General features: G+C 63.0%; 1 protein-coding gene and 2 long non-coding RNA genes across 3 annotated transcripts; 1 reads left to right on the top strand and 2 right to left on the bottom strand.

Moving 5' to 3' along the window:
• Positions 1 to 409: 409 nt before the first annotated feature.
• On the top strand, positions 410 to 21,043 carry REXO1 (RNA exonuclease 1 homolog). Its single transcript, XM_059061565.2, has 16 exons — positions 410 to 638; positions 10,374 to 12,139; positions 13,124 to 13,228; positions 14,193 to 14,403; positions 16,209 to 16,372; positions 16,522 to 16,653; positions 16,723 to 16,846; positions 17,369 to 17,482; positions 17,592 to 17,729; positions 17,872 to 17,985; positions 18,587 to 18,660; positions 18,886 to 18,996; positions 19,413 to 19,528; positions 19,676 to 19,814; positions 19,991 to 20,111; positions 20,190 to 21,043. The coding sequence occupies exons 1-16, from the start codon at positions 482 to 484 to the stop codon at positions 20,276 to 20,278; spliced, it is 3,675 nt and encodes a 1,224-aa protein (XP_058917548.1). The 5' UTR covers positions 410 to 481; the 3' UTR covers positions 20,279 to 21,043.
• On the bottom strand, positions 14,414 to 16,512 carry LOC136794119 (uncharacterized). The gene is made up of 3 exons (XR_010840482.1): positions 16,439 to 16,512; positions 15,506 to 15,561; positions 14,414 to 14,525 (listed from the first exon to the last, which is right to left on the bottom strand). It is a non-coding gene; the product is annotated as an uncharacterized lncRNA (long non-coding RNA).
• An 810-nt stretch (positions 21,044 to 21,853) lies between the features above and the next one.
• Positions 21,854 to 23,450, bottom strand: LOC136794194 (uncharacterized). The gene is made up of 3 exons (XR_010840581.1): positions 23,350 to 23,450; positions 22,740 to 22,974; positions 21,854 to 21,951 (listed from the first exon to the last, which is right to left on the bottom strand). It is a non-coding gene; the product is annotated as an uncharacterized lncRNA (long non-coding RNA).
• Positions 23,451 to 23,632: the final 182 nt, after the last annotated feature.

Genomic DNA, 23,632 nt, shown 5'->3' with positions numbered 1-23,632 from the left:
GGCGCTTTAGGGAGACAAGCTAATAGAACGCAAATTGAATGCAAATGAGCCACAGCCGGGCCGTGTGGGGCGTTTTTTATGATCAGGCGCGCCTTGGACAGCCCAGGTGCCACAGGGGCCTGGGGCTGAAGATGGTGCTTCTGCCGCCACAGAGGCCCGGGCGGCGGCGGCGGCAAGACACCCGGAGGCCGCAGGCAGGGCAGCCTGCGCCCCCCATCACTCCCCCTGCAGCCGCCTGTCCCAGGCCAGGGGTCTGCGACCCACCTCCGTCCCGCGGAAGCAGGCGCTTCTGATCAGGCACACTTTGGGCAGCCGCTCCCGGGGTCCCTTGCGGCGGCGTCCCGGGGGCCTCCGGGGACCTCGGAGCAAGATGGCGGCGGCGGCGGGGTCCGTGAGCCGCGGGCGGCGGCGACCGCGGGGCCAGTGAGGGGGCCCGGGGGCCCGGGCGGCTCCGGGCCGGGGCCCCGCCGCGGGACGGACCATGCTACGCTCCACCGGCTTCTTCCGGACCATCGACTGCCCTTATTGGGCCGGGGCGCCTGGAGGACCCTGCCGGCGGCCCTACTGCCACTTCCGGCACCGCGGGGCCCGGGGCCCGGGCGCACCTGGCGAAGGCGGAGCGGCGCCCCCTGCAGCAGGTAATGTCTACGCGCCCTCCCCGGGCTCCGTTCCCTGGCGTGGGCCTGGACCCCAGCGCCTGGGTTTCCATGGTTTCCTGTTCCCCGCTCAGCCCTGTCCCTGTATGGTCGCGGGTTTCGCCCCCCCAGGCCGCGACCCCCCACCCCGGGGCCCAGTGCTAGTTGCGGGACCTCTGTGAGCCACCGTTTCCATGAGTGTAAAACGTAAACAGTGGGAGAATCTGCCCTCCTCGAGGTGTCGCGAGGGTGGAGCGCGCGGGGGTCGGGAAATCCGCGCGGCCGACACTGGTCTGCAGTCCCGAGACTCCTGCCGGGTGAACCGTTCCCGCCGCCTCCCCAGCCCGGGGTGTTGGTTGCAGCCGTTGTTTATTTCCGCGTTTCCTCCCCCGCCGCGCCTCTGCTCGTGGTCGCTCCTGTTTACTACAGCGGAGTCGAGAGAGTCTTGTTTAGCGGCCGCCGACTGTGTGTCGAGTTTTGTGTGTCATGCCAGCGTTAGGGAGTGAGTCAAACCCAGTTGACTGTGTGTGTGTTTTGGGGTCGGGGACAGGCTTCCGAGAGAACGCTCAGAGACTGCGCATCTCATCAGCGTGGTGATTATCAGTATCATGGCAGAATTCGGTGAGAGCTGTCAGGGGGCAGGCAGTGCTTCTCGTAGGAAGTGTGAGCCTTGAGCCGAGACGTGAAGAACGGGGGCAAAAAGAGGGACATCACAAGGAAAGGCCCGCCGGGAGGATCGAGTGTGGTGTCATTCTTTCCGAGGGGAATTCAGGGTCTCGCTGTGGCCCCTGTTCTCCGGGACTGGCTCCCCCTTTCCATCAGGGCCCAGATTTCCCCCATAAGGCACTGGTCCTCATTTCAGAGTCGTCTTACTTGAAGAGATGAGCGTCATTGCTAGGATGAAACCATAGGGCTGTTTTCCTAGTTTGCCAGAAAAAAAAAAAAAAGGTAGAATTTTTTCACATTTCCACTGTAAATTTGCTCAGACCACTGGCTCCTGTAGCCCAGTGTTTGCAGCTGGGCAGATGCCAGCGTTCAAGGTCGGGCTCCACACCTGCGTTGGGCTCTGGCCTGGCTCTCAGGAACCTTCCCTCGACGAGGGAAGACAGCCGTGCACACAGGTGCCTGAGCTTCAGGTCTGGGAGAGGGGAAGGGGGTGAGTGGGAGGCCTTTCGGTGGTCACCCTGTCACAGTGTATTTCTCACTCCATCCGTTGAGTTATTGGCGCGTTGTGTGGCGTTCTGTAAAGAGCCCCGGTGTCTGGGTTCCTCACCGTCGGGACAGACCGGGGGGGCCGACTCCCTCAGACCCCGGGACTGACTCTTGTGCAGGCCCACAGGTGGCCTTCCAGCCGTCTGCGCTCTGGGGCGCTGACTTCTCTTCCCATGCATTCCTCTCATGCCAAGTCAGTCTCTTGATTGCTTCCTACACCACAAATGGCCAGTTTCCCAAAGGATCGTTTTTGAGAATCCATTCGGTGATGTAGCCCTGTCTGCTTCACTTTCCCGCAGGAAAAAGTGCAGCTGCCTACTACCCCGACCCCAGTGTGTCTGCGTTTTCCTTTTGCAGGTGAGAATAAGCAGCCCTCTTTCCATCACGGAGGGCGGGGCCTGGGGGTGTTGCTCTGGTTACCTTCTGATGGAGGGCTGCCTCACCCTGCAGAGAGGCAGGGGCAGATCCCAGCTTGGCCTCTTTCTCGCTGCGAGACCTCTCTGACATTCTCTTTCCTCTTCTGTGGCGTGCTCGTGGGCCAGGGAGAGTGTGTGCCTAGACCTCCCGCACCCTTTCAGCTTCCCTTGCTCCAAATTTTGACAAACCCACTTCCCATCGGTCTTGGAGAGACTGCAAAAATCCAGGCTTTGGCTGGGTTCACTTTTGACCAGATAGGCACGGCCCAAGCACAGGTGCTTTGGCAAGGGTGGGCTGTGTAGGGATGCTGAGGTGCTGGGTGATGGCCACCTGCAGGCAGGATGTGTGGGTCCCTGTGTGGCCCAGCACCTCTGGCCTTGGGTTGATGGCCTCCTGAGGGCTGGGCGGGCATCTTGTTCTTCCCGGCCCTCAAATCTGCCCTCCTGTGCTCCAGGGTCCCCACCTTGGCACTCAGCTGGGGAATGCCCAGTTACCGCCATGCACCCTCACGCGTGCTCTTTAACCAGTGGTAGGGACAATTGTCCCCATTTTACAGACAAGGAGACAGGCCCAGAGAGGGGAAGCCACACACCTGTGTACACACGGCTGGTAAGTGGGGGACACGGGGTTGATCTGGACTGTCAGGCCCTTGCCCCTCACCACCGGCAGCCGATTCCCGCTGCCTGGCACCTGTGGGACCTGGGTGCCCATTACATGTGGGCTCAGTGCTGTGCCCTGAGTCTGGGAGGTAACAGTGAGATCTGGGAAAGGCGGTATAGCAGGGCCTGAGCACTGAAACCTTCCAAGGATGGGCCGGAAGGAGGCTGGAAGGCGGGGGTGGCCCCAGCTGGGTGGCAGTGGCAGCTCCCTGGGCAACCCCCTCCCCCGGGTCTCAGATTTGGGCCTCGGCAGCGACCCCTTGTGGTCTGGAATCCTGAGAGCAAGCCCTGCTTCTCCAGGGAAGGTCGCAGCCAGGAGTCAGGCAGGGAAGGGAGGGTGCAGCCAGAGAAACTAGTGCTTCCAGCAGAGGGTGGGTTTTGTTTGATGTTCACCGTGAGCTGACTTGGAACAAGAGGGGGCAGCAGCCCCTGCAGTATCACTGCCCCGGGCCGCTGGTCACGCTGCCCCTTAGCTGCCTTCCCCGTGGGCTGGGTGCCAGCAGCTTTCCCACTGCCCTGATGACAGTGCTTTCCTCGGTTTGACACTTTCTCTTCCAGAGTGAACTGCCGTGTGCACTTCCCTCCTTCCCCTTCCTGGGAGAGAACTGATACTGAGAAAACCCCAGCAGAGAGCAGTATCGACTTTGTGTCTGGAGGCCCAGCCAGGGTACTTGAGGACCCGGGAGGGATTTTCCTAGCTGGCTGTCAGGTGTGGTCTTTGGTCAGGCCAGCCAAGGCCTCTCACTTCGTCGAGGGGTCGGGGGGAGCTATGAAGAAGAGCAGAAACTGGGGACATGGGGGGTTATCCTCTGGGGCCCGTCCTGGGTGCTTTGGGGTGTGGAGCAGCCTCCCTGGCCACAGCCCCTCGATGCCAGCAGCCCCCCAGTCACGACATGCACAGATGTCAGATGTCCCTAGACGTGGCCCAGTGTCCCCTGGGGGTCGGGATCACTGTGGGTGAGACCCCCTGGTCGTAGGCTGCTTCTTGCTGAGGCCACTTTTTTTTGTTTTTAAGTCTCCCTGCCCCTCCCTGGGAGCTGTGTGCCCAGGTGTAGCTCCAGCCCCAGGGAGCCCAGGCCACCAGGCTCAGAGGACAGAAGCTTGTGGCCTCCCAGAGGAGGGGCCGTCACTGCCATCCCGTGGGTGGTTCTCTTGTTCTATTGTCCTTGACTTTTCTGTAAAGAGGGAGTGGAGAGGTGCTATTGGGTTTTCAGAGCAGAGTTCGTCTCTTATATCAGGATGAGAAGAATCTAGGTTTTGTTGGTGGTTCAGCCCCACCCAGGTGCAGCTCTTGTCTTTGGGGGCAGTGTCCCAGCCAGCGGCAGCCTGGACACATTGTTTCTCCAGAGCACTTTTTTTTCTGGACTCGGAGAAACGTTAGTTTTAAAACCACTGGAGAATGTGGCAAAGTCAAAGGAAAGATGTTTCGTATGTTGTCTCAAGTCTTGCATCTGCCGGCTTGTTGTGCGCCCTCCCAGCCTCAGAAACAAAAGGCTCTGTGTCTCTCTTCTGTATTCGTGACCCTGCCTCACTGGTGAAGTTGCATTCTTTTGCAGAGGCTCCAGAGACTCCAGTGAGGTGAGAGGCCGTCCCCAGGCCTGCGGCCCCTCTTCAACCACTTGGGGAGCTTTAAAAACCTGCCTTCTTGCCCAGATCCAGGCTTGGGACATTTGAATAAGGGTACATCTGCCCTTATAGCTGTTTTTGGTATTTTAGGATTCTTTGCCTAGTGTCAGTCAGTAAAGCATTGTCTCTCACCGTGGACAGTCCTGATCCCCCGGGGGACACAGGGCGATACAGGGACATCTGTGGTTGTCATGACTTGGGGGTGCTCCTGGCAACGAGGGGGCGGGGGCCAGGGACGCCGCTCAGTGCCCTCCGGTGCCCAGGATGGCCCCCTTCCCTTACACACACAGACTTTTCCAGCCCCGAACGTCAGTGGTGCCGAGTGGCATGGAGGAGCGTGATCAGTATCCCAGTACCTGGCCTCTTTCGTATTTGAGAATAGGATGGGAGAGCTGGCCACGCCTGCAGGGAGCGAAGAACCCCGAGAATTGTTGCTGCCCCAACTCCTCCGGCTCTGGAGGTGAGGCAGGGCGGCCCAGGTGCCCAGGTTGGGGTGGACAGGGACAGCACCCGGCTGGGAGAGCTCCGAGGACCACGTGGGTGCCCGAGTGTACCCCCCACCCCCAGAGCATCCTCCAGAGAAGAGGTGCAGGTGCCACGACTGGCTTTCAGCCCTGCAGGTGGAGTAGGGCCTCAGATGAAGGCCTTTTGGCTCCAGCTTCCATTGTGCGAAGAGCCTGGCGTCAGTTACCTCTTCTGCAAAACGGGGTCACGACGCAGACCCTCTACACACAGTGCGCCTCTCTCGTCCCAGCTGTGCTGCGCAATATGCTCTTGCTTTGCTGTCCTCCTCCACTCCCATTCTGCCCTCAGAATCCCCCACACGGGATCATTTCCAGTGATGAGAGAGTGCTGGGTACATAGGAATTTGGTTTATTATTATTTAAGCTGTCCAAGTGCGGAAGGTAGACTTCTGCTGGTGTGATCTGACTCAGAGCAAAGCCTGGAACGCTAAAGAGGAAAAGCTTGGAAGGAGGGTCACAGGAGCTGGGAGGCGGTCAGGGCAGATCGGGCCGGAGCCTCACAGGGTTTTCTCCTGGTCCCCTGTCCTCCTTGGCGGTGGCAGGCTCTCAGGCTCCTGCGGTAGCCAGTCTGCCCTTTGAAGAAGCAGGCACATGTGCCAGCGGTTTTAGGGCGCTGGGTCCGTGGCTTTCTCTGAGCACCGAGGCTTTCTGTAAAGGGCCATGTGGAGCACGCTGCGCGGGTGGCAGGCAGTGTTGAAAGCCCAGGAACGTTTCTGGGGGAACTGCTCTCCTGCCTGCTGCTGTAGTTGCTGGGTGGAGCAGGATGGGTGGCTGACGGACCTGTGTGCTCTGGGGGCTGGGACTTGGCCATCTCACAAGCTGTGGCCTCAGCCTGGGCATGCACGCGGGCACGGCACAGCCTCTGTGTCGTCCGTAAAATCAGGAGCTGGCTCTGGGGCCCTCCAAGGGCTCTTCTGGGTCTGTCTGAATTCAGTACTTATTTGGGGACCAGGTTGTGGGGACTCTGCAAGGGAAGGAGCGGTGTCCAGCAGCACAGATAACGGGCCAGAGTCCAGGAGAGCCAGCCGTTGGCACCTGAGGTTGCAGGGAGTCGGGTGAGTGTCCCCAAGCAAGCAGTTACCGAGCTGGGCTTTGAAGGATGAATAGAAGTTTGTCTAGTGGCTGGAAGTGGAGTGTCCTCTGTTCTTTGGCTGCCTTTGAGGCCTCTGCCACCTGGGTAGCTTCCTGGGGCAGGGGTGGTCTAGTTGCTCTTCTTTGACTCATCCTTGTGTCTTGCTTACCTCTCGTGTGGCGGGACGGTGTCTGTCTTCTCCTGGCCCCCCTGCCCACCCCCTTGTGTTGTGACCGTCCCCTGGGTTGGAGGAGTCCCCGCTGATGTCTTATCAGGGCACAAGTGGACGGGGGTGGGGGTGGGACCACTGTGTGCTTATCCTCTTTGGAGGTGCAGGGGGGAGGAGGGGTGGGGTGATGGGGAGTCTTTCGGGACCCGGAAAGGATCGCGCGGCGCTGGGTCTTATGGTCTGGGGGCGGGGAGCCAGGGTTTGGGGTTAGGCAGATCCCTCACCCGCTGCCCTAGACCCAGCCTCCTCTTTCCTCTGTGAGGGGGGCTGACGCGGGCAGGGCGAACGTTGGGGTTAAAGGGGAAGGCCTCGGAGCCGGCTGGGTGGGCGTCACGTGCCTCCCAGTGGGGTCTTCACGCTCACGTGTCTGCTCATTTTCGCTCATCGTTAATTTTACGTGCAGCTAGAGCTTGTGGGCCGGGCGTCTGTGCAGTTATGGAAGGGTGCGGCGTGTTTTCTGGAATGGAGGGCGGTGGTGGGAGCAGAGAGGAGCAGGGGGAAGGCTTGAGGGGGTTGGAGGTGGCCACCGCCCCGTGTTGTCCTTCGACCCGCCGTGGGCTCCGCGTGATCCGTTCCCTGAGCGCTGTGGCCCCGAGTGTTTGCTTTTCCCAGCGTGGAGGTGGGGCAGCTGGCCTGGGCCCTGCTGTGCCGGAAGCCTGCTCGGAGCTGGTGATCAGAGCCAGTCGGGGCTGGGTCACTGGAAGAGTGTCCAGCAGCACCAGAGCTGGGAGGGGGAGCTGGCGTACACAGAACTGGGCGCAGGGATGGCTGGAGAAGGCTCGGCCCCATGAGCTGGCCGGGAGCCTTCCCAAGGGGCGCCCTTCAAGCGGTGGCCCACCTGGGCAGGCCCTTGACCTTGTGGGTGTCCCTCGAGCAGCAGTATCCGACCCCTTCCTTGCCCTGGGCCGGGGACAGGAACTTCTCCTGAGACTGTAACCCCAGCAGCCAGGCCTTCAAGGTGCTTTTCCAGTCATCCCGAGGTTCGCCCCCTTTCCGAAAAACAGCCCAATTAATCTTGTTTACCAAAGGCACGCTTCCCTGGTGCAAGCCCCGAAGGAGCTCCTGTTGGCTCCCAGCCAGGTTAACTCCCCAGTAACGGGGAGGCGCTTCTGAGGTGCTGCCACTGGCCATTCCTGACCTCTCGAGGGTCACCTGTCGAGTCACTTGTAAAACATTTTCTCGGGGAGCTTCTCCAGTTCCTACCGGTCCCTGAGGCGGGGTAGGGTGGGGTGCGGGGGTGCTATGTAGCATCACAGATCTCTTCTCCATTTGCCCACCTCCCCCGACGAGCCTCCAGTAACCTTGGCAGGGGCTTGGGGCTGCTGCTCCAGGGGCCAAGCTCTGGGCCCCATGCACTAGCTTCTGAGCTACAGGGAGCTGCAGCCGAGCCCCTGGCAGCTGTGTCCTTGACGCGTCTAGACCTGTCTGGAGCTCCTCGGATTGGTGATTTGGCCTTATGGTACCTTGGGGACACTGAGGCCCTGGAAGGGAGGGTGTTGGCCTAGACTGGCTCACGCCCACTTCGGGCTGTTTCTTTTGCTTTTTGGTGTAGCCTGATGGGGTGTGAGGAGGCAGCCTCCCCTGGGACTGAAAACACCCCACGCTGACAGAGCTCCTGGACGCTCAGATCTAAGGGGCTGAGTCCCAGGGCACCTCCTTCCTCTCCTTGCTTCCGAAGCACAGACTTGTTTGTGGGGGGATCCCTTTCAAAATGCGAAGTGCAGGGGTTTGAACTCTGCCCTTACTTAGGAAGGGCTAGAGGCACTCCTGGGTGATTTGCATGTTGTCTGTGGCCCTTTGTGACTTGTTCCAGAGCAGGTTAGGGGTGGGGAAGGACCCCCATCCATTTGATCCCCACCCTGCCCTGCCCACCTCTCCTGGGGGTGGGGGCATTCCCACCAGCTGGGCCCTTGCTCCCGTCCCCCACCTAGGGGAGCCGGCTGGGGTGGGAGCCATCTTGGCCTCAGGAGGGAGGTTGGGAGTGAGGTGGGTTGAGCTGGAGGCCCCCTGAGACCGGCAAGACCCGACTCACCCCTCACTTGACATGCCCTGTAAGTGCCCCCTGGCTTGTGTCCTGGGCCCTCCACTCGGAGGGGGCGGGCGATATGTGGGGGCGCTGGCTCTTCTGTTCATCCGGGCAGGTGGTGGGCTAGGGGTGGGACTGCTTTAGTGCCTTTGGACCCATTGAGGGTTGGCGTGGGCTGGGAAGAGGGCCCTGGATCTCGCTGTTGGGGTTTCTAGCCTTCCCTCTCTATGGTGCCTTCATCTTAAACCTTGTGTGGGGCAGAGGGCCCAGTGGCTGTGTGTCCTGATCTGTCCCCCACTCTGCCCTTCACCTTGGCGTCCTCAGCTGGGAGGTGGGGGCATGAAGTGACTGCTCCCCGGCACCCCAGTCCCGCTGCCCCCTGCCGCCTCTGCAGCTTGGCTGTACCTCCCCGTCTATAACCCGCAGCCTGGGCGTGTCCTTGGTGTTCTGAAGCACGGGTGTACACGCGTCCTTTCTCCTTTTTAAGCATTGTTTGAAAAATAGGTTCCAAGGTACAAGCCAGACAACAGGCCTGCAGTGGGCCCTGCCTCACCGTGGGCCCCCGGGCGGCCCGGGCCCAGACACTGGCCCCAGCAGTGCAGGGCTCTCTGATGCTTCCTCAGTCAGTGATGCGTGCGTTTCCTGGGGCTTCCGCAGCCCACTCACTGGTGCCTTAAAGCAGCACAGGGTTTTTTCTCTGGTGGTTCTGGAGGTCAGAGGTCCAAAGTGGGTTTCCCTGGGCTACAGTCCAGGTGTGGGCACGGCTGATCCCATCTGGAGGTTCTGGGAGAACCGGCTGTTACTCTGCTAACCAGAAGGCACCAAATCGATCCAGTTTTGTCAGAGGTTTTACAGATTACTTCTGGCAGACGCTCTGACAATGAACCGTCTTTGCGTCCTGGAATGTTTGAACACGTTATTCCTTTCTCGCAACGTTATTCCTTTCTCGCAACGTTGGGCTTTATTTGCTTACATCTTACTGAGAATTGCCTCACCTCTGTCCTAAGTGATTCTCCCGTGAGCTTCCTGTCAACGTGGGTGGTATTGGGGTTGGGCTGGTCCTGTGGAATACACCCTGGAGCCAGGTAGCCCGCCAGCCGCTCTGCCACCCCTGTTCAGATCGATACAAACCTAAGCGTGTCCTGTGCCCGCCTTGCCGTCCACCCCACTCCGTGCTTTCCTGACGTTGCCCATTGCCGGAACGTCTTTCACGCTATGGTGCTGTTCCCTGGACGTCGTTGTGCCTCGCTTCCCTCGTGAGATGCGCTGTGCTGTCCTTCGTCCACCCCACCCGCTGCCCCTTTCCAGTGGATGCTTTGGGGCTTTCTGTGTCCTCACTGGTGCGCATGCAGCCGGAGGCGTCCTCTGTGGGGGAGAGCGCGTGTGAGGGACAGAGCCCTAAAGGCGCTGTTGCCAGGCAGGGCCGTGTGCATCCGCCTGTCCACCCGCTGCTATGAGCGGGCTGTGTTGGCCCCGCCTCCTGCTCCCTCTCTCACCCCTGTTGCCCCCCAGTCAGGCGTCTGCGCGCCCTGCGCTTTCTGCCCTGGCTGGGTGTCTGGCCTCCCCGGCTGCAGGGAGCAGCGTGGTGTGGCTTCAGTGTGGGCTGGGCCCTGGGGGGAAGCCACCCTCTCTCCCAGCTCCCCAGGCCTCACCATCCCCTGTCCCAGGCGGTGAAGTCCCTGGGCTCTTGTGGCCTCCTCTGGGGCCTGGGCTCTGTGCCCTCACCCCACCTGGCAGCCTCTTCGGGGCAGGACCTACAGGGAGGGGCCCTCTGGAAACCCTGACTTGCTGCTGGAGCCTTGGTGGGGGTCGGCCGGAGGCCTGGCCCCCAGTAGGTTCTGGAGGCTGGTACTCTGCTCTTCCTTGCTGGCCCCTGGGGTCGAGGCCCGGGATGAGGCAGTGACAGGTCACTGCTGTAGCCGCCTGCTGCTGTAGCCGCCTGCTCACTGCTGTCTTCTCCCTCTCTGTTTCAGGGCTCGGTTATGACCCGTACAACCCCGAGCTGCCCAAGCCCCCTGCCCAGAGGGAGAATGGTGCCCTGGGCAGAGGTGCCGAGCCCCGCTCAGACATCCTGGAGCTGGAGCTGGTCAACCAGGCCATCGAGGCCGTGCGCTCTGAGGTGGAGCTGGAGCAGAGGCGCTACCGGGAGCTCCTGGAGACGGCCCGGGAGCACGGCTCGGCCGAGGCCCCCGCCCTGGCGCCCCACGGCCCAACTGCCGGCCTGGGTGGGGACACCTTCCCTCTATCCTTCGAATACAACCCCAGCGGCCGTGGCCTCTTAGGCCCCGATGCCAGCTACCAGCCCACGCCTCTGGCCAGCCCCACCGAGCCAGGCCCCAAGTACTCGCTGGCCTCTCTGGACCGGGGTCAGGGCCATGGTGGAGGGGCTGGCGGCACCCTGGAGTACGTCCCCAGGGCCGTGGGCCAGCCCCGGCGGTATGGCCGCCCCGTCTCCAGCAGCAAGTACGTGGTGGACAACTCCAAGCCATCTACAGACCTGGAATACGACCCCCTGTCCAACTTCTCCGCCCGCCTGCTCAGCAGGGCCAGCACCAAGGACGACAGGGCCCCCAAGCGTCCCCGGGGCTCCTGCGGCAGTGAGCCCTACACACCTGCACCCAAGAAGCCCTGTGACCCCTTCGGCGGCTGCGACGCCAGGTTCTCAGACTCGGACGATGACACCGCTGCTGCTCCGGGTGACAGGCCCGCCACCGCCAGCCCCCCGAGAGCCCGAGCGGGCCCTGAGAGCAAGGCTCCGGGGAAGCCGGGCTCCAAGGAGGGCCCAGAGCCCGAGGAGGGCAGCCTTCGGGAGACCAAGGAGATGGCTGTGCAGTACGATGTGGGGGACCTCGGTCAGCCTGCCAAGGGCCCAGGCGGGCTGCCTCCTGCCAAGCCCAGCTCCCCAGGCAGGGCCTCGCAGGAGCGCAGCAGCCCCAAGGAGGGGAGACCCAAGAAGAAGAAAAGTGGGGGGCTGCCGGCCGCCGGCCGCAAAGATGGTGTCAGGAAGACAAGCAGGGGTCAGGGTGGAGAGCATGGGAGGCCAGCCGAGAAGCCCTGTGTGGACAGGAGGGGCCCGCAGGCCGGCAGCCCCCGGCACAGGGCGGAGCGGCCCCGAGGGACCAAGAAGAAGCCATCTTCAGCCACTCCAGTGGCCAGCTCAGGGAAAGGCCGGCCTGAGTGGCCGGGACCGCGGCCCAGCCCCGCACAAGGGGCTGCCCACCAGCTGCCAGACAGGACAGGCAGGAAGACCCTGTCAGGGAAGCTGGCAGAGCGGAAGGCCCACTCGCTGGATGAGGGTGCCCCCCGGGGCGCCCCCAAGCTGCCGAGGCGGGCTCTGAGCCACGCTGAGCTCTTCGGGGATGAGAGCGAGGACGAGGACCCGGGGCCCGAGGCGGCCGCCCAGCGGCCGCCCGCCCTCCCCAGCCTCAGCTCCAGCTCCGATTCGGACTCGGACTCCAGCCTGAGCCTCTCCGGCGCGCAGGGGCCGCCCAAATGCCTCAAGGCCTCCCTGCCCCCCTCGGCCAGCCGCTCCTCCCCTCCTGCCTCCCCCTCCTCCCCCTCCCCCTCCCCCTCCTCCTCCTCCTCCTCCTCCTCCTCCTCGGGGGCAGGCTCCGACGTGGACTACTCGGCCCTGGAGAAGGAGGTCGACTTTGACTCTGACCCCATGGAGGAGTGCCTGCGCATTTTCAACGAGTCCACCGCTGTCAAGACGGAGGACAAGGGCCGCCTGGCCCGGCAGGTGAGGGCGGGCTAGGCTCGGGCAGCAGGGCTCATTCCTGGCTTCCCCCGTGACTGGAGTCCCAGCGCCCGGTGGAGACGGCTCGCTCAGCGTCGGCCTCTCAACTCGTTCAGAATTCAGGACCCCTCGCTGGCTGCCTGCTGCCCCCGTGCACCCCGTCCAGAAAGAGGACGCTGGCTTGTGGCCCACCCGGCGGGGTTCCCATGGCAGCCTTCTGAGAGCATCCCGGCCCAGGGATATCAGGCACCACCATCCTGCCTTCCCTGGCCCTCTCCCCTGAAGCCTTGCTACTCCCCTGCCTCTCTTGCCTCTCCCCTCTCCCCTCCTTCCCCGGCTCTCCCCCACTCCTCCCCAACCCCAAACTCAGCCAGCCTCCACCTTTCTGGCCTCCTGCTGCAGTGTCCCCACTTCGCCACCAGAGGGAGCTTGCTCTAAACAAAGCAGGCTGAGCCAGTCCCTGCAGAGAACCTGCCGCTTCTGAGGGATCCCAGGGTGGGACCCTGGCCCTGCCCCTTGCTTCTTCCCTTAGTGCCCCACCCTGTTCTTGGCCCTTTGCTTTTCCGATTTCTTCCCCTTCATTCCCACGATTCTGAGCTCGTCCCTGTGCTGGCTGGGTGGGAGGGGAGCAAGAGGCAGGCGTGAGCGTGAGCGTGGGCTGGGCCAAGTCTGCAGAACTCACCATCCACAGGGCCTGGGATGGGGGCCCGGGGCTCAGGCAGCGCTGGGGGCCTTGGCTCCGGGGCGCCAAGTCTGTTTGCTCACCTGGGAGGCAGGGCGGGGCCTGCGCACCTCCCGGGGTGGAGGTGAGAACCCCAAATCGCGTCTCTAGATGCAGCAGCCCTCCCTCAGCACACGGTACCGTCTTCCACCTGCTCCTCGGGCCTGGGAGTCAGATCCTCCGCGTGCTGCAGGCCAGGGTGAGAGGAGCCACAGCATCGGTGGGTGGGGGAGGGGGCCTCGCTGAGGGCCGGATGTGTGTCTCAGCCCCCCAAGGAGGAGAAGACCGAGGAACAGGGGCACTCAGGGCTGACCACTCTGTTTCCTGGGCAGAAGAGGAGGATCTCTCACCTCTCCAAGCAAGGCAAGGAGGTAAGGGAGGGCCCGCTTCTGGGTCCTGGGTAGAGGCTGGCGGGGGGGAGACGGGCCTCGCTCTCCCTTGCCCATGGGCGCCTCTGGCAGCCTTGGATCCAGCACTGCCCGTCTCCTGCAGAGAAATGCCTGGGACCCATGCCCAGTCATCAAGTTGTGCTTAGTGTGCAGAATGGGGCACAGAGCAGGGACAGCGAGGTGAGGGGCAGCCCTCCAGCAGGGTCACACTGCCCCATCCCAGTCCCAGTTCAGAGGTATGCTGTGTGATCTTGGGCAAGTGGTGTGACCTCTCTGAGCCTAGGTTTCCTCCCTTGTGGTCCAGAGACAGGATCAATTGTTAGTCACTATGGGGCTGCTCAGTGAGTTAGCACAGGGAAGGCTGGAGCAGAAGACAGGGCTCCTGGCTGAAGAACTGCAGGTGATCCAATCACCAGACACCCCACCGCCCCCACCCCCCCACCTCACCCGGATGGGGATTTTGGAAGTACAATTCAGAGAAGATTGGATCAAGCAGGATCTAATCTAGGGGCTGGGGGTTCCCACCCACTCTGTGTTTATAAAAGGGCTGAGAGCACAGTCTGGGCACTTAGAAGCCAGGACAGCAGGGCTGGGAAGGGACCTGGGATAGTGAAGCATCATGGTGAATTTGAGAGCTGAAGCACCAAGCTGGTTCCCTCCCAGGTATCTGCAAACTTGGGGGGAAGCCAGTTGGTTCCTTCCAGGGTATCAGCAAACTCAGAAGACCGGCTGGTTCCCTCCGGGACCCCTGCACACTCAGGAGAAGGAGAGCTGGTTCCCTCCGGGGCCCCTGCACACTCAGCAGGAGGCTTCTGAGGTGGCCTGCTCCATCCCAGCCCTGGAGCATCTGCCACCCATCCCACAGTACTACCCCTCTCCTGACACTCCGGGAGGCCTGCTCTGGGTACCTCTGACGTGCAGTCTGGACTTGAAATTTGTCACCCAGGCGGAGCCCACGAGCAGAGGCCCAGCGCCTCCTACCCGTCCCCCGACTGCCCAGGAGGTGTGCTACCGCCGGGCCCAGCAGGCACAGAGGGAGTCAGCCATCCGGCTCCGGGCTGCCCAGCCTCTGGCCGAGAAGCAGTCCTCCGTGCACATCGCAGTCCCCGGAGAGAAGAGGAGGATTGCCCACGTCCCCAACCCCCTCCTGGCTGCAGGTGGGTCCCACGGTTCTGGTCTCAGGAGTGCTTCTTGTCCAGCAGGAGGACCCCAAGGCCAGGCTCCTTTTATGCCAGTAGTGGTGGCCTTGAACAGGGCCTGGCTGCATCTCGGTGATTATCTGTCAAATGGGGATAAAAGTCTCCCAGCTGCTAGTGGGAGGCTGAGGCAGGCCTGGTGTGGTGCCCAGCTGCTCTGGGCCTCTGTGGGCTTTGGTGTTAGCAGTGGGGCGGGCCGTAGGGAGTCTGAGGGGTGTCTTCCTCCCTTCCCTGTCTGTCCACCAGCCCGAGGTCTGCCTGTGACTCCACTCTGCCCCTGCTGCCTGCTCTGTGGGGCACTCCCACCCAAGTGTGGCTTGCACCTGGTAAGGTGTTAATGGGGGGGTGGCCCTGGAGGCCTTCCCCCTTGAGTCAAGCCAGCTGATCTGGGGTGGGAGTTGGGGGCTGGTTTTCCTCCTCCTCCCACCCTGAGGGCCATTTTCCCCCCACTTGGGCTTCTCTGAAAGCTGGGTTGCCCTGCAGTCCGATGCGTGGGGTGCTCAGTGGTGTGTCTGGGGCTGAGGACGTGGGACAGGAGCCGGGGCCCTGCAGCCACCTGGAGGCTCGTTCAGATGCAGTCATTTGCCCCCTTGGGCCAGGAGGACCCCTGCTGTCTGACCAGCTGCCTGGGATGTCCTTCCTGCTGGTTCCAAGACCCCTTTGAGGAGCCAGCCCCGAGGAGACGGCTCCACTCGCTGGTCCTGCGGATACAGAGGCTCCCGCAGGCCTCCCTGGTTTCCCTGGGTGCTGGAGCCTCCTTTAGGAGAAGCTGGCCAGATCCCCATCCTTCCCCCCGCCCCAGGATGCTGGAGGGAGAGCGTGCAGCCGGGGGGCTTGTCAGCCAGGGGGCTCTATCTCCGGCACGGGCTTTAGCAGTTGTTTGGCCCTGGGGATGTGAACAGAGATCGCCCTGAGCTGTGGACCTGAGATGCACACTCTCAAAAGCCTATACCTGCTCTCAGGTTGTCTGGTCATCACCAGTGGCTTGGGACAGTGCTGCCACCGTTGTCACTGCACGTGCTCGGGTGGGGGGGTGGCTCTCCCAAGCCCCAGGGGGACTCACCTGTCATCCAATGCCTCGTGCTCCAGATGACCATAAAAGCGTTCCTTCTTCCGTCACTGAAAAGTATGCGTTCTTAGAGCCGAGGCCGGTTGGCAGCTGGCCTCCTTTGTGGCCCGAGAGCCTGAGCCTGGTGTGGGCCCCGCCGCTCTGTGTCTGCGCCTCCGTCTCCTCGCTGCTCCTGTCCTTCCTTGGGGCTGAGCCCTCCCGCCACCCCACCCACCCCCTGGGCCCTTGGAAACAGCCCTGCTGGTGGTCACAGGAGACTGTCTGGTTTGTGACCTCATCAAAGGGAGAGATAGAACACAGAGGCCGCTGGGGGCAGGCTGGCCAGTCACAGTGAGCAGGCCCTCTGCCCAGGAGCCAGGGCCTTTCGTCCCTCACACTTGAGCGCCTCGGGGTCAGGGCCGCTGCATGTGGCAGAGGCTCCCCACAACCCCCGCCACTTGCGGGGCCACCCCAGTGGCAACCTTGCCTGAGCCGGCTTCCGAAGCCCCATTTTCGTCCCCTCCCCTCTTGATGGACTTGCCCAAAAGCCGATAGAGCCTGATGGCGTTCCATAGCCCACAGGCCAGACCCTGGCCCTTCCACCTGTGCCCTGAGATGCACGTCGTGCTGACGCTGAGCAGCCGCGGCCACCTGGTGCTCTGCAGCTCAGTGGTAGGTGTGCTTTTCTCCTGTACTCACGTCCCCTGTCCCCCTCCAGCCCCTACAGGTGCCAAGAGGACCCTCTCGGCCAGCAGCAGCCAGCCCCCCAATGGCCCCGAGCCGGGCAGCCAACCCCTGAAGACACGCACGTTGTCGGGCATGGCGTCCAAGACTACCGCCACCGTGGCCCCCAAGCGTGTGGCGCACACCCCATCCTTACAGGTGAGCGCTCTGCTCAGCTCGCCTCTCCCTGCTCCCCCGTTGTTTCCATTTAAGCCGTAGCCTTACCGCTTCAAGCAGTTTCAGTCTGCAGACCCTGAGCGGGGTGCAGGCGGGAGCGTGCCACGATCTGCTGGTCTCTGTTCCCCTAGAGTTTAAAGAAGCCCGTTATCCCAAAAGAGTTTGGGGGCAAAGTCCCCACTGTCATCCGCCAGCGCTATCTCAACCTGTTCATTGAAGAGTGCCTCAAGTTTTGCTCTTCTAACCAGGAAGCCGTAGAGAAGGTGCGTGGGGCGGGGCTGGTGGGAGGCGGGGAGGGGTGGGGCGGGGCTGAGCCGAGTGTCCTCCTGCAGGCGCTCAACGAGGAGAAGGTGGCCTATGACCGGAGCCCCAGCAAGAACATCTACCTGAACGTGGCCGTGAACACCCTCAAGAAGCTGCGCGGCCTGGGCCCTAGCACCGGGCCTGGTCTCAACAGTAAGTCACCTCCCGAGGACCGGGGCCCAGCCCTCCCCGTCCCTGTGCCCGGGCCTCCGGCAGCTTGTCAAAGGCTCTGCGCGCCGGCCACCCGGTTGCCAGGCTCCTGTCAGGATGGCGCTGGCCCCGTGCCCTCAGCAGAACAGCCTCCTCACGCTGTTAACTGCCCTCCTCAGCGAGCCGAGGGGCCGCCACTAATGGGGGCCTCTTCAAAGCGCAAGGCAGGGGGGCATTTCCTGACCCCTCTCGAAGGATGCATTAGCGCCCGTCCGCTCCGGCAGGCAGCTGCGCACAGCGCCCGAGGCGGCCATCAGAGCCTGTGTAGAGTCCTTTCCCTTCTCCTCCAGCGGGGGGTGAAGACCCCCGGGGGGTCCAGGGGAGGTGGAGGGGTTGCCGGGCAGCCTGCTGCTCCCCAAAGAATTCAGGTCACAGGAGGTCAGGCCATCCCCTTCTGGAGGAGGGTGGAGAAGCACTTGTGAGGGTTGAGGTCTGAACCTCGTTTACCCTCCCCTCACCTTCCAGAACCCAGCGGCCGGAGGGTGGTGTCCCATGAAGTGGTGCTGGGGGGCAAGTTGGCTGCCAAGACCAGCTTTTCGCTCAGCCGTCCCAGCAGCCCCCGCGTGGAGGATCTGAAAGGTGAGCCTGGCTCCTCCGGGTGCGGCCCCTGGAGGCTCTCCCACTCTCCCCGGCCCCTGGGTCCAGCCCCAGCCCGGCTGGGGACTGACCCCCTCTCCCCTGTCCCCAGGGGCCACCCTGTACAGCCGCCTAAAGGAGTACCTGCTCACCGAGGCCCAACTCAAGGAGAACGGCTACCCCTTCCCGCACCCCGAGAAGCCAGGGGGCGCCATCATCTTCACGGCCGAGGAGAAGAAGCCCAAGGACTGTGAGTACCTCCTGTGCCACCGCCCTGGGGGTGGAGGGGGCAGGGAGGGGGCCCAGGGAGGGGGCCCTCTGGGGACAGGGAACGGCCCGGCCCAGGCTGGCCTGACGCATCGCCCTTCCTCCTGCCCCGTCCCCACCCGCAGCCGCCTGCAGGGTCTGCTGCCGCTGCGGCGCAGAGTACCTCGTGTCCTCCTCTGGCCGCTGCGTGCGCGACGAGGAGTGTTGCTACCACTGGGGGCGGCTCCGCCGGAACCGAGGTGAGACCCCTGCTGGGCCACTGGGCTGGGCCGGTGCCAGCTCTGACCGTTTGTAACTTACTTCCGTTGGTGGTTCTTCATGGGAAAAGTAATACAAAGGTCTTCCTGTGACAGTGTCCCCGGGCAGATAAAAGGAAGGCCTCCCACCCAATGGGGCCCACACGCACCTTTTCCACGCCTGTCCCCGTGGAACTACGTGGGCGGTTCTGTCCCAGCGGGAACAAAGCATTCGTCCTGTCCTGCGGCTGCTTGTTTCATTTTGTCGCCGATGTGGCCAAGTTCCCTCTCCTGGGAACACACGGCGTGGAGCTGCCGGCTGGCCACCCGCACACCCGTCTCTGGTTGGGCAGACCTCCCTGGGGGCCGTGCCAGGCGTGTTCTCACTACCAAATACGAAGGGCTCACGCTAGGCCTGGGCGTGGGGGGCGGGTCTGCGAGCTGTCCTGGCCCCTCACTGCCTGGTCGGGCCTGGCGCCCCTCCCGGGAAGGGCGCTCAGAAACCACTGCCCCACGCAGGCAAGCCGGCTGGCGTTTGTAGTTCCCTGCGGGAGGCTTGGGCCCAGGGCATCAGGAGGTTCTGCTGACCGCGTCTCCCTTGCAGTGGCCGGGGGCTGGGAGACTCAGTACACTTGCTGCTCGGCCGCCATCGGCTCCGCCGGCTGTCAGGTTGCCAAGGTAGGTGTCCTGGGCCCTTCCTTGTCCTGGGAAGCCCCTCCCCCATTCTGGCCAGAGCCCCGACCTCTGAGCTGCTCTTTTCCCATCCTTGATATACTTGTCTGGTCTGGGGGCTTTGGGAAGAGGAGGACAGTTTCTGAAAGCCACCAGCACAGCACAGCCCCCTGAGCCCGGCGTTGCTCTTCCGAGCCTGCTGCCCTGACCTTCCTTCCCTCCCACCCTCAGCAACACGTGCAGGACGGCCGGAAGGAAAACCTCGAAGGGTTTGTGAAGACCTTTGAGAAAGAACTTTCAGGAGATGCACACCCAGGGGTCTACGCCCTCGACTGTGAAATGGTGAGGTGGTCCGGCTGCCCGCCGGGGCTGCCCCGGTCCCTCTACCCAGAGCCTCGGGCCAGCGCAGGTGCCAGGATAAGAGCGTGAACAGCAGCCGGGCCCACCTGCCTGCTGAGCACACGTCACAGCCTTGCCTGCGCCCGAGGGCCTGGCACGCACGGGCCACCTTGGCGCTTGGAGGCTGTGTGGGCCTCATGAGCACAGCTCTGGCTTTGGGAGGGTGCCCGGGTTCACGCCCTCTCCGACCCGCAGAGAAGCCCCAGAAGGCCTCTGGCCCGGTTTCTGTATCTGAGAGTGGGAGCTGAGCCTCCGCCCGCAGGGTTCAGGGACGGGGTGGCCTAGGCGGTAGCACTGGTGTGCGGGGCCTGGGAGGGCCACCGGGCGTTCCGTCTGAGGCCTGTCCTCTGGCCCCGCAGTCTTACACCACGTATGGTCTGGAGCTGACGCGCGTCACGGTTGTGGACACGGACCTCCGGGTTGTGTACGACACCTTCGTCAGGCCGGACAATGAGATCGTGGACTATAACACTAGGTGTGCCCCTCCCACCCTGACCCCCGACTCCTTGACCAGGGAGGTGGGAGCCCTGGCAGGACCCCCGTTCCCCACCACGGCCCAGCCCCCGGGTTGGGGTCCCTGTGCCCTCCCCAGCTCCCTAAGGCCCCCACCCTCCCGCCCCAGGTTTTCGGGGGTGACCGAGGCCGACCTCACGGACACGAGCATCTCACTGCGGGACGTCCAGGCCGTCTTGCTGAGCATGTTCAGCTCAGACACCATCCTCATCGGCCACAGCCTGGAGAGCGACCTGCTGGCCTTGAAGGTACCCGCCTGCCTCGGCTCCCCGAGGCTCCTCAGGGTGGGGGTGGGGCTGTCTGGGGCCCACTGCCCTCAGCCCAGGGCGGGAGCTGTGGGGTCAGGGACCAGGCACTCGGCATCCCCCTCCCTGCTTTGCCACCCCAGCCCTTCTGGGGTCGCTGACCGCCCGCCCGCCCGCAGGTCATCCACAGCACCGTGGTGGACACGTCCGTGTTATTCCCGCATCGCCTGGGCCTCCCCTACAAGCGCTCCCTGCGGAATCTCATGGCCGACTACCTCAGACAGATCATCCAGGACAATGGTGAGTGCCGGGCTGTGGGGCCACGGGGGCTGCGGGCTCCGCGGGCTCCCCGCCCTGACCCATCTGTCTGCCCCGCAGTGGACGGGCACAGCTCCAGTGAGGACGCCAGCGCCTGCATGCACCTGGTGATCTGGAAGATCCGCGAAGACGCCAAGACCAAGCGGTGACCGCTGCCTGCCCGCCCACCCGCCTCTCCTGCCTCCCCGGCCCGTTCTCTACCCCAGGCCTCTTCCAAAGCAGTGCAATAAATCTCGAGAGCTAACCCTGTCCACGTCGCCAAGACACAGAAAACCGAGAGAACGGGACGAGCCCGGAGGCCACGAGAGCGCAACGGCGAGACGGACCCCGGAGCCCCGCACCCCGTCGCACCCCGCCACCCGTCCCTGCCTCTCGCCCCAGACCTCTGTCCTCTGGAGACTGCTGCTGACTCGACGGGCGAGGCCGGGGCCCTCCCGCGCGGCACCCCCAGCGGGCCCTGCTCGAGCCCTAGGCAGCGAGACCACCTGCCCATGCTCCATCCTGGGGGCGGGGGGCAGCCAGGCAGGCTTGTCGAGGGTTTGGTTGTGACAGGAGCTGTCTTTTTATTTTGTATTTTTATTTTTATTATTTGTAATTTAAACCTGATGACTTGCACAGTTGTCTCCCCCCACCCGGAGGAGCAAGACCCCGGTGCTGCCTTCCCTCCCGGGGGACGGGGGCAGGGCTGGGAGTGGAGCGCCGGCACCCCAGCAGCCGCCAGGACCTGGGAGTTCTGGGAACCAAGCCAGCCCCTCTATCGGCCCCCAGGGCCTGTCGGCCTCTGGACACTGTCTTCCCGCCAGAGCCCCGCCCTCCTCCAGGGGCTGTCTGTAAAGGCCCGCAGCGCCCCAGTTCCTGCATCCCCTCTCCCCCACCCCCAGGCAGGGGCAGAATAAACGTTTGTATGGATTTTAGAGCTCGTGGCATCTGGAGGTGTTCTTGGTGCCAGGTGTGGCTCTACACACAGTGGAGGTCACCGTCACCCCTAACGGGGGGAGTCAGGAATGGGACCTTGCTGTCCTTCACAAAAACCAGCCCAGTGCCCGGGTTGCCCCCAGGACCAGTGTCCAGAGCAGACCAGGGCCCCATGCTTCCGGCCCCTTGGGGTGCCGTGACAGTGGGGCCAGCGGCCAGGCCCTGGGACTGGAGTTGCCTTGCCCACTCATGCGGTGGGGCCTGCATACGTGGCTGGGAGTGGGGAGACCCCGACCACTGCTGCATGTTCCCTGTCTGAGCAGCTAACTTGGGAAGGGAAGGGCAGCCACTGGGTAAAGCAAAAAGTGAAGCCCAGGGCTTCCCTGGTGGCGCAGTGGTTGAGAATCCGCCTGCCGACGCAGGAGACACGGGTTCGTGCCCTGGTCCAGGAAGATCCCACATGCCGCGGAGCAACTAAGCCCGTGAGCCATGGCCGCCAGGCCTGCGCGCCCGGAGAGGCCACAACAGTGAGAGGCCCGCATACCGCAAAAAAAAAAAAAAAAAAAAAAAAAAAGTGAAGCCCAAAGAGCCTCATGGGTCGGGGAGATGCTGGGGGGCCCCAGGTCCCAGTGCAGGAGCACAGAGGTGCTGGAAGGAGGGCTGCCTGGAGGAGGCCCCCTTGCCACTCCACTTCCGCAGAAGTTCCTCTGGCTTCTGCTAAAGGCCAAGAGGGCAGGCTCCCATCTGAGGACACGGCAGCCAGGGCTGCAGAGTCCCCAGGGGGTGTCGACTGAAAAATACAAGGCCTGAAAGCTGTGAGTCATGTTTTATTCCAGGAACTTACTGAGGACTGTAGCCCAAGATACTGCCTCTCATAGTTCTGAGGAACTGTTCCTCGGAGTTTTTGCTGAAAAAAACAAAACCATAGAGTCAAACATCAAAAGGTTCCTGCTAATCAAAAGCTGACAGCTCTAGTTAATGACTGCAGTGCTTTTCTGTGTATGGGAAGATGTTAGATGCTGACCGGGCACACTGAAATCATTCCTTTGATATGCACTTCAGCTATCTAGGGCCAGTATCTGGTTTTTCTCCATCCTGAATCCCCTCACGGCGCACCACTGTGGGGAAGGGGGGCGGCGCTGCAGTGACAGAAGTCTTGATGGTGGGCAACATTCTCTGTCCACAGGGCCCCTGAGGGGAGGGTTCTTGGTGAAGTCAGGCCCCTGCCACCGTCGTGTCCCTCCGGGGCTGTTCTTGTGACCAGTTGACTTTCCCCCACCCTCTGTGAACAAGGAGTGTTCTTCTAAAGAAGGGATGCAGGCAGCATCCCGGGAGCCCCGTTTCTGTGTGGTCTGTCCCTCTCCCCAGAGCATGAGTGCCCCAGGGAGGCCTTGGGCAGTTGGGAGAGGAGCTCCCGGGTGTGGGGGCGGGGGTTTGGGGGTGGGGTGCAAGCTTTCAGCTTGCCGAAACTGCTGCCTCTTGGAGGCCGAAGAGCCTTTGCAAACTCGCTGCTTGGGAAACTCCTCTCCCTTCTGTCACCTCCCCAGGGGGGAGAACCGATCCCGACCCCCTCCTCACAGGCGCACATCGGGTGAGGTGTCTCCTAAAGGCTGTTAGAGCAGTTTGTCCAAGCCCCTCCCCGCAGCGTCTTTCTCAGTAACCCTCCCCGGTGAATGAAGGAAAGGAGAGGTTTACCTGGCATCCTCCAGAGGCCGCTGGGTGTGCAGGTCTTCCCAAGAAATGGGAGTGGGAGGCTGCTGCTCTGATGGGGGGACAGTCAGCTCCTGGGTGCTGTCACCATGCCCATCATGCATTTCTTCACCCAACATCAGCTCACAGGGGATGCCCGTGCCCCCCCAGGCAGGGCACAGACAGGCACCCTCGGTCTGTTGGGTGACGGCTGGGCCAGAGGAAGGGAGCATCCCCGAGGCTGGGGAGAAAGGGTGGTGGAGGTGTCCAGTACCTTCCTACTTTCTGTGCTTCAGAGGGTTCCCAAAAGAATATGAAAAACAGAGCTTAATCACCTCCCCTGAACCCCCAAGTTTGCCCCTCTTAGGAGAACCCTACCTTCAGTAGCGCCTCCCACACACCCTCCTCGCCCTGGCTCAAGTGCCCCATCTCCGGGCTGGACGCTGCCCCAGCCTCATCGCTGTCTCCCACCCCTGTCACCCTCCAGGAAGGCCCCCGGAGTCCCGGCCGCGCGCTGGGTAGGCACACACCGGGCTAGAACCCTGTGGGCTTCTTCCTGGCGGGATGATCTCGGTGGTTCTAACAGCCTCCCCCAGCCCGGCGCCCAGCACTGTACCTGTGCTTACGACATTCTCGCTGACCTGGAACGCGCACACAGCTCAGACTCACGCCCCGCACACCTGCGATTACCTCTGCGTCCTTTCTCCGCCCCTAGCCTCTCCCCCGCCACACCCGGCTCCGCCCAGCTTCAGCCGGGTCCAGCCCACCCCCTCCCAGCGACTGGCCCCTTAATACCCAGGCCCAGATTAAGACTCCTCCATCCCGCCCCCGCTCCTCGAGGTCCCGCTCGGTCCCGCCTTAGGCCCCCCCACTTTTGGCCCTGTTCGGCGAGGCCTAGC

This window comes from Kogia breviceps, chromosome 4, assembly GCF_026419965.1.
Source record: "Kogia breviceps isolate mKogBre1 chromosome 4, mKogBre1 haplotype 1, whole genome shotgun sequence".
NCBI lineage: Eukaryota > Metazoa > Chordata > Mammalia > Artiodactyla > Physeteridae > Kogia > Kogia breviceps.
This window is presented reverse-complemented; position numbering and strand designations above follow the sequence as displayed.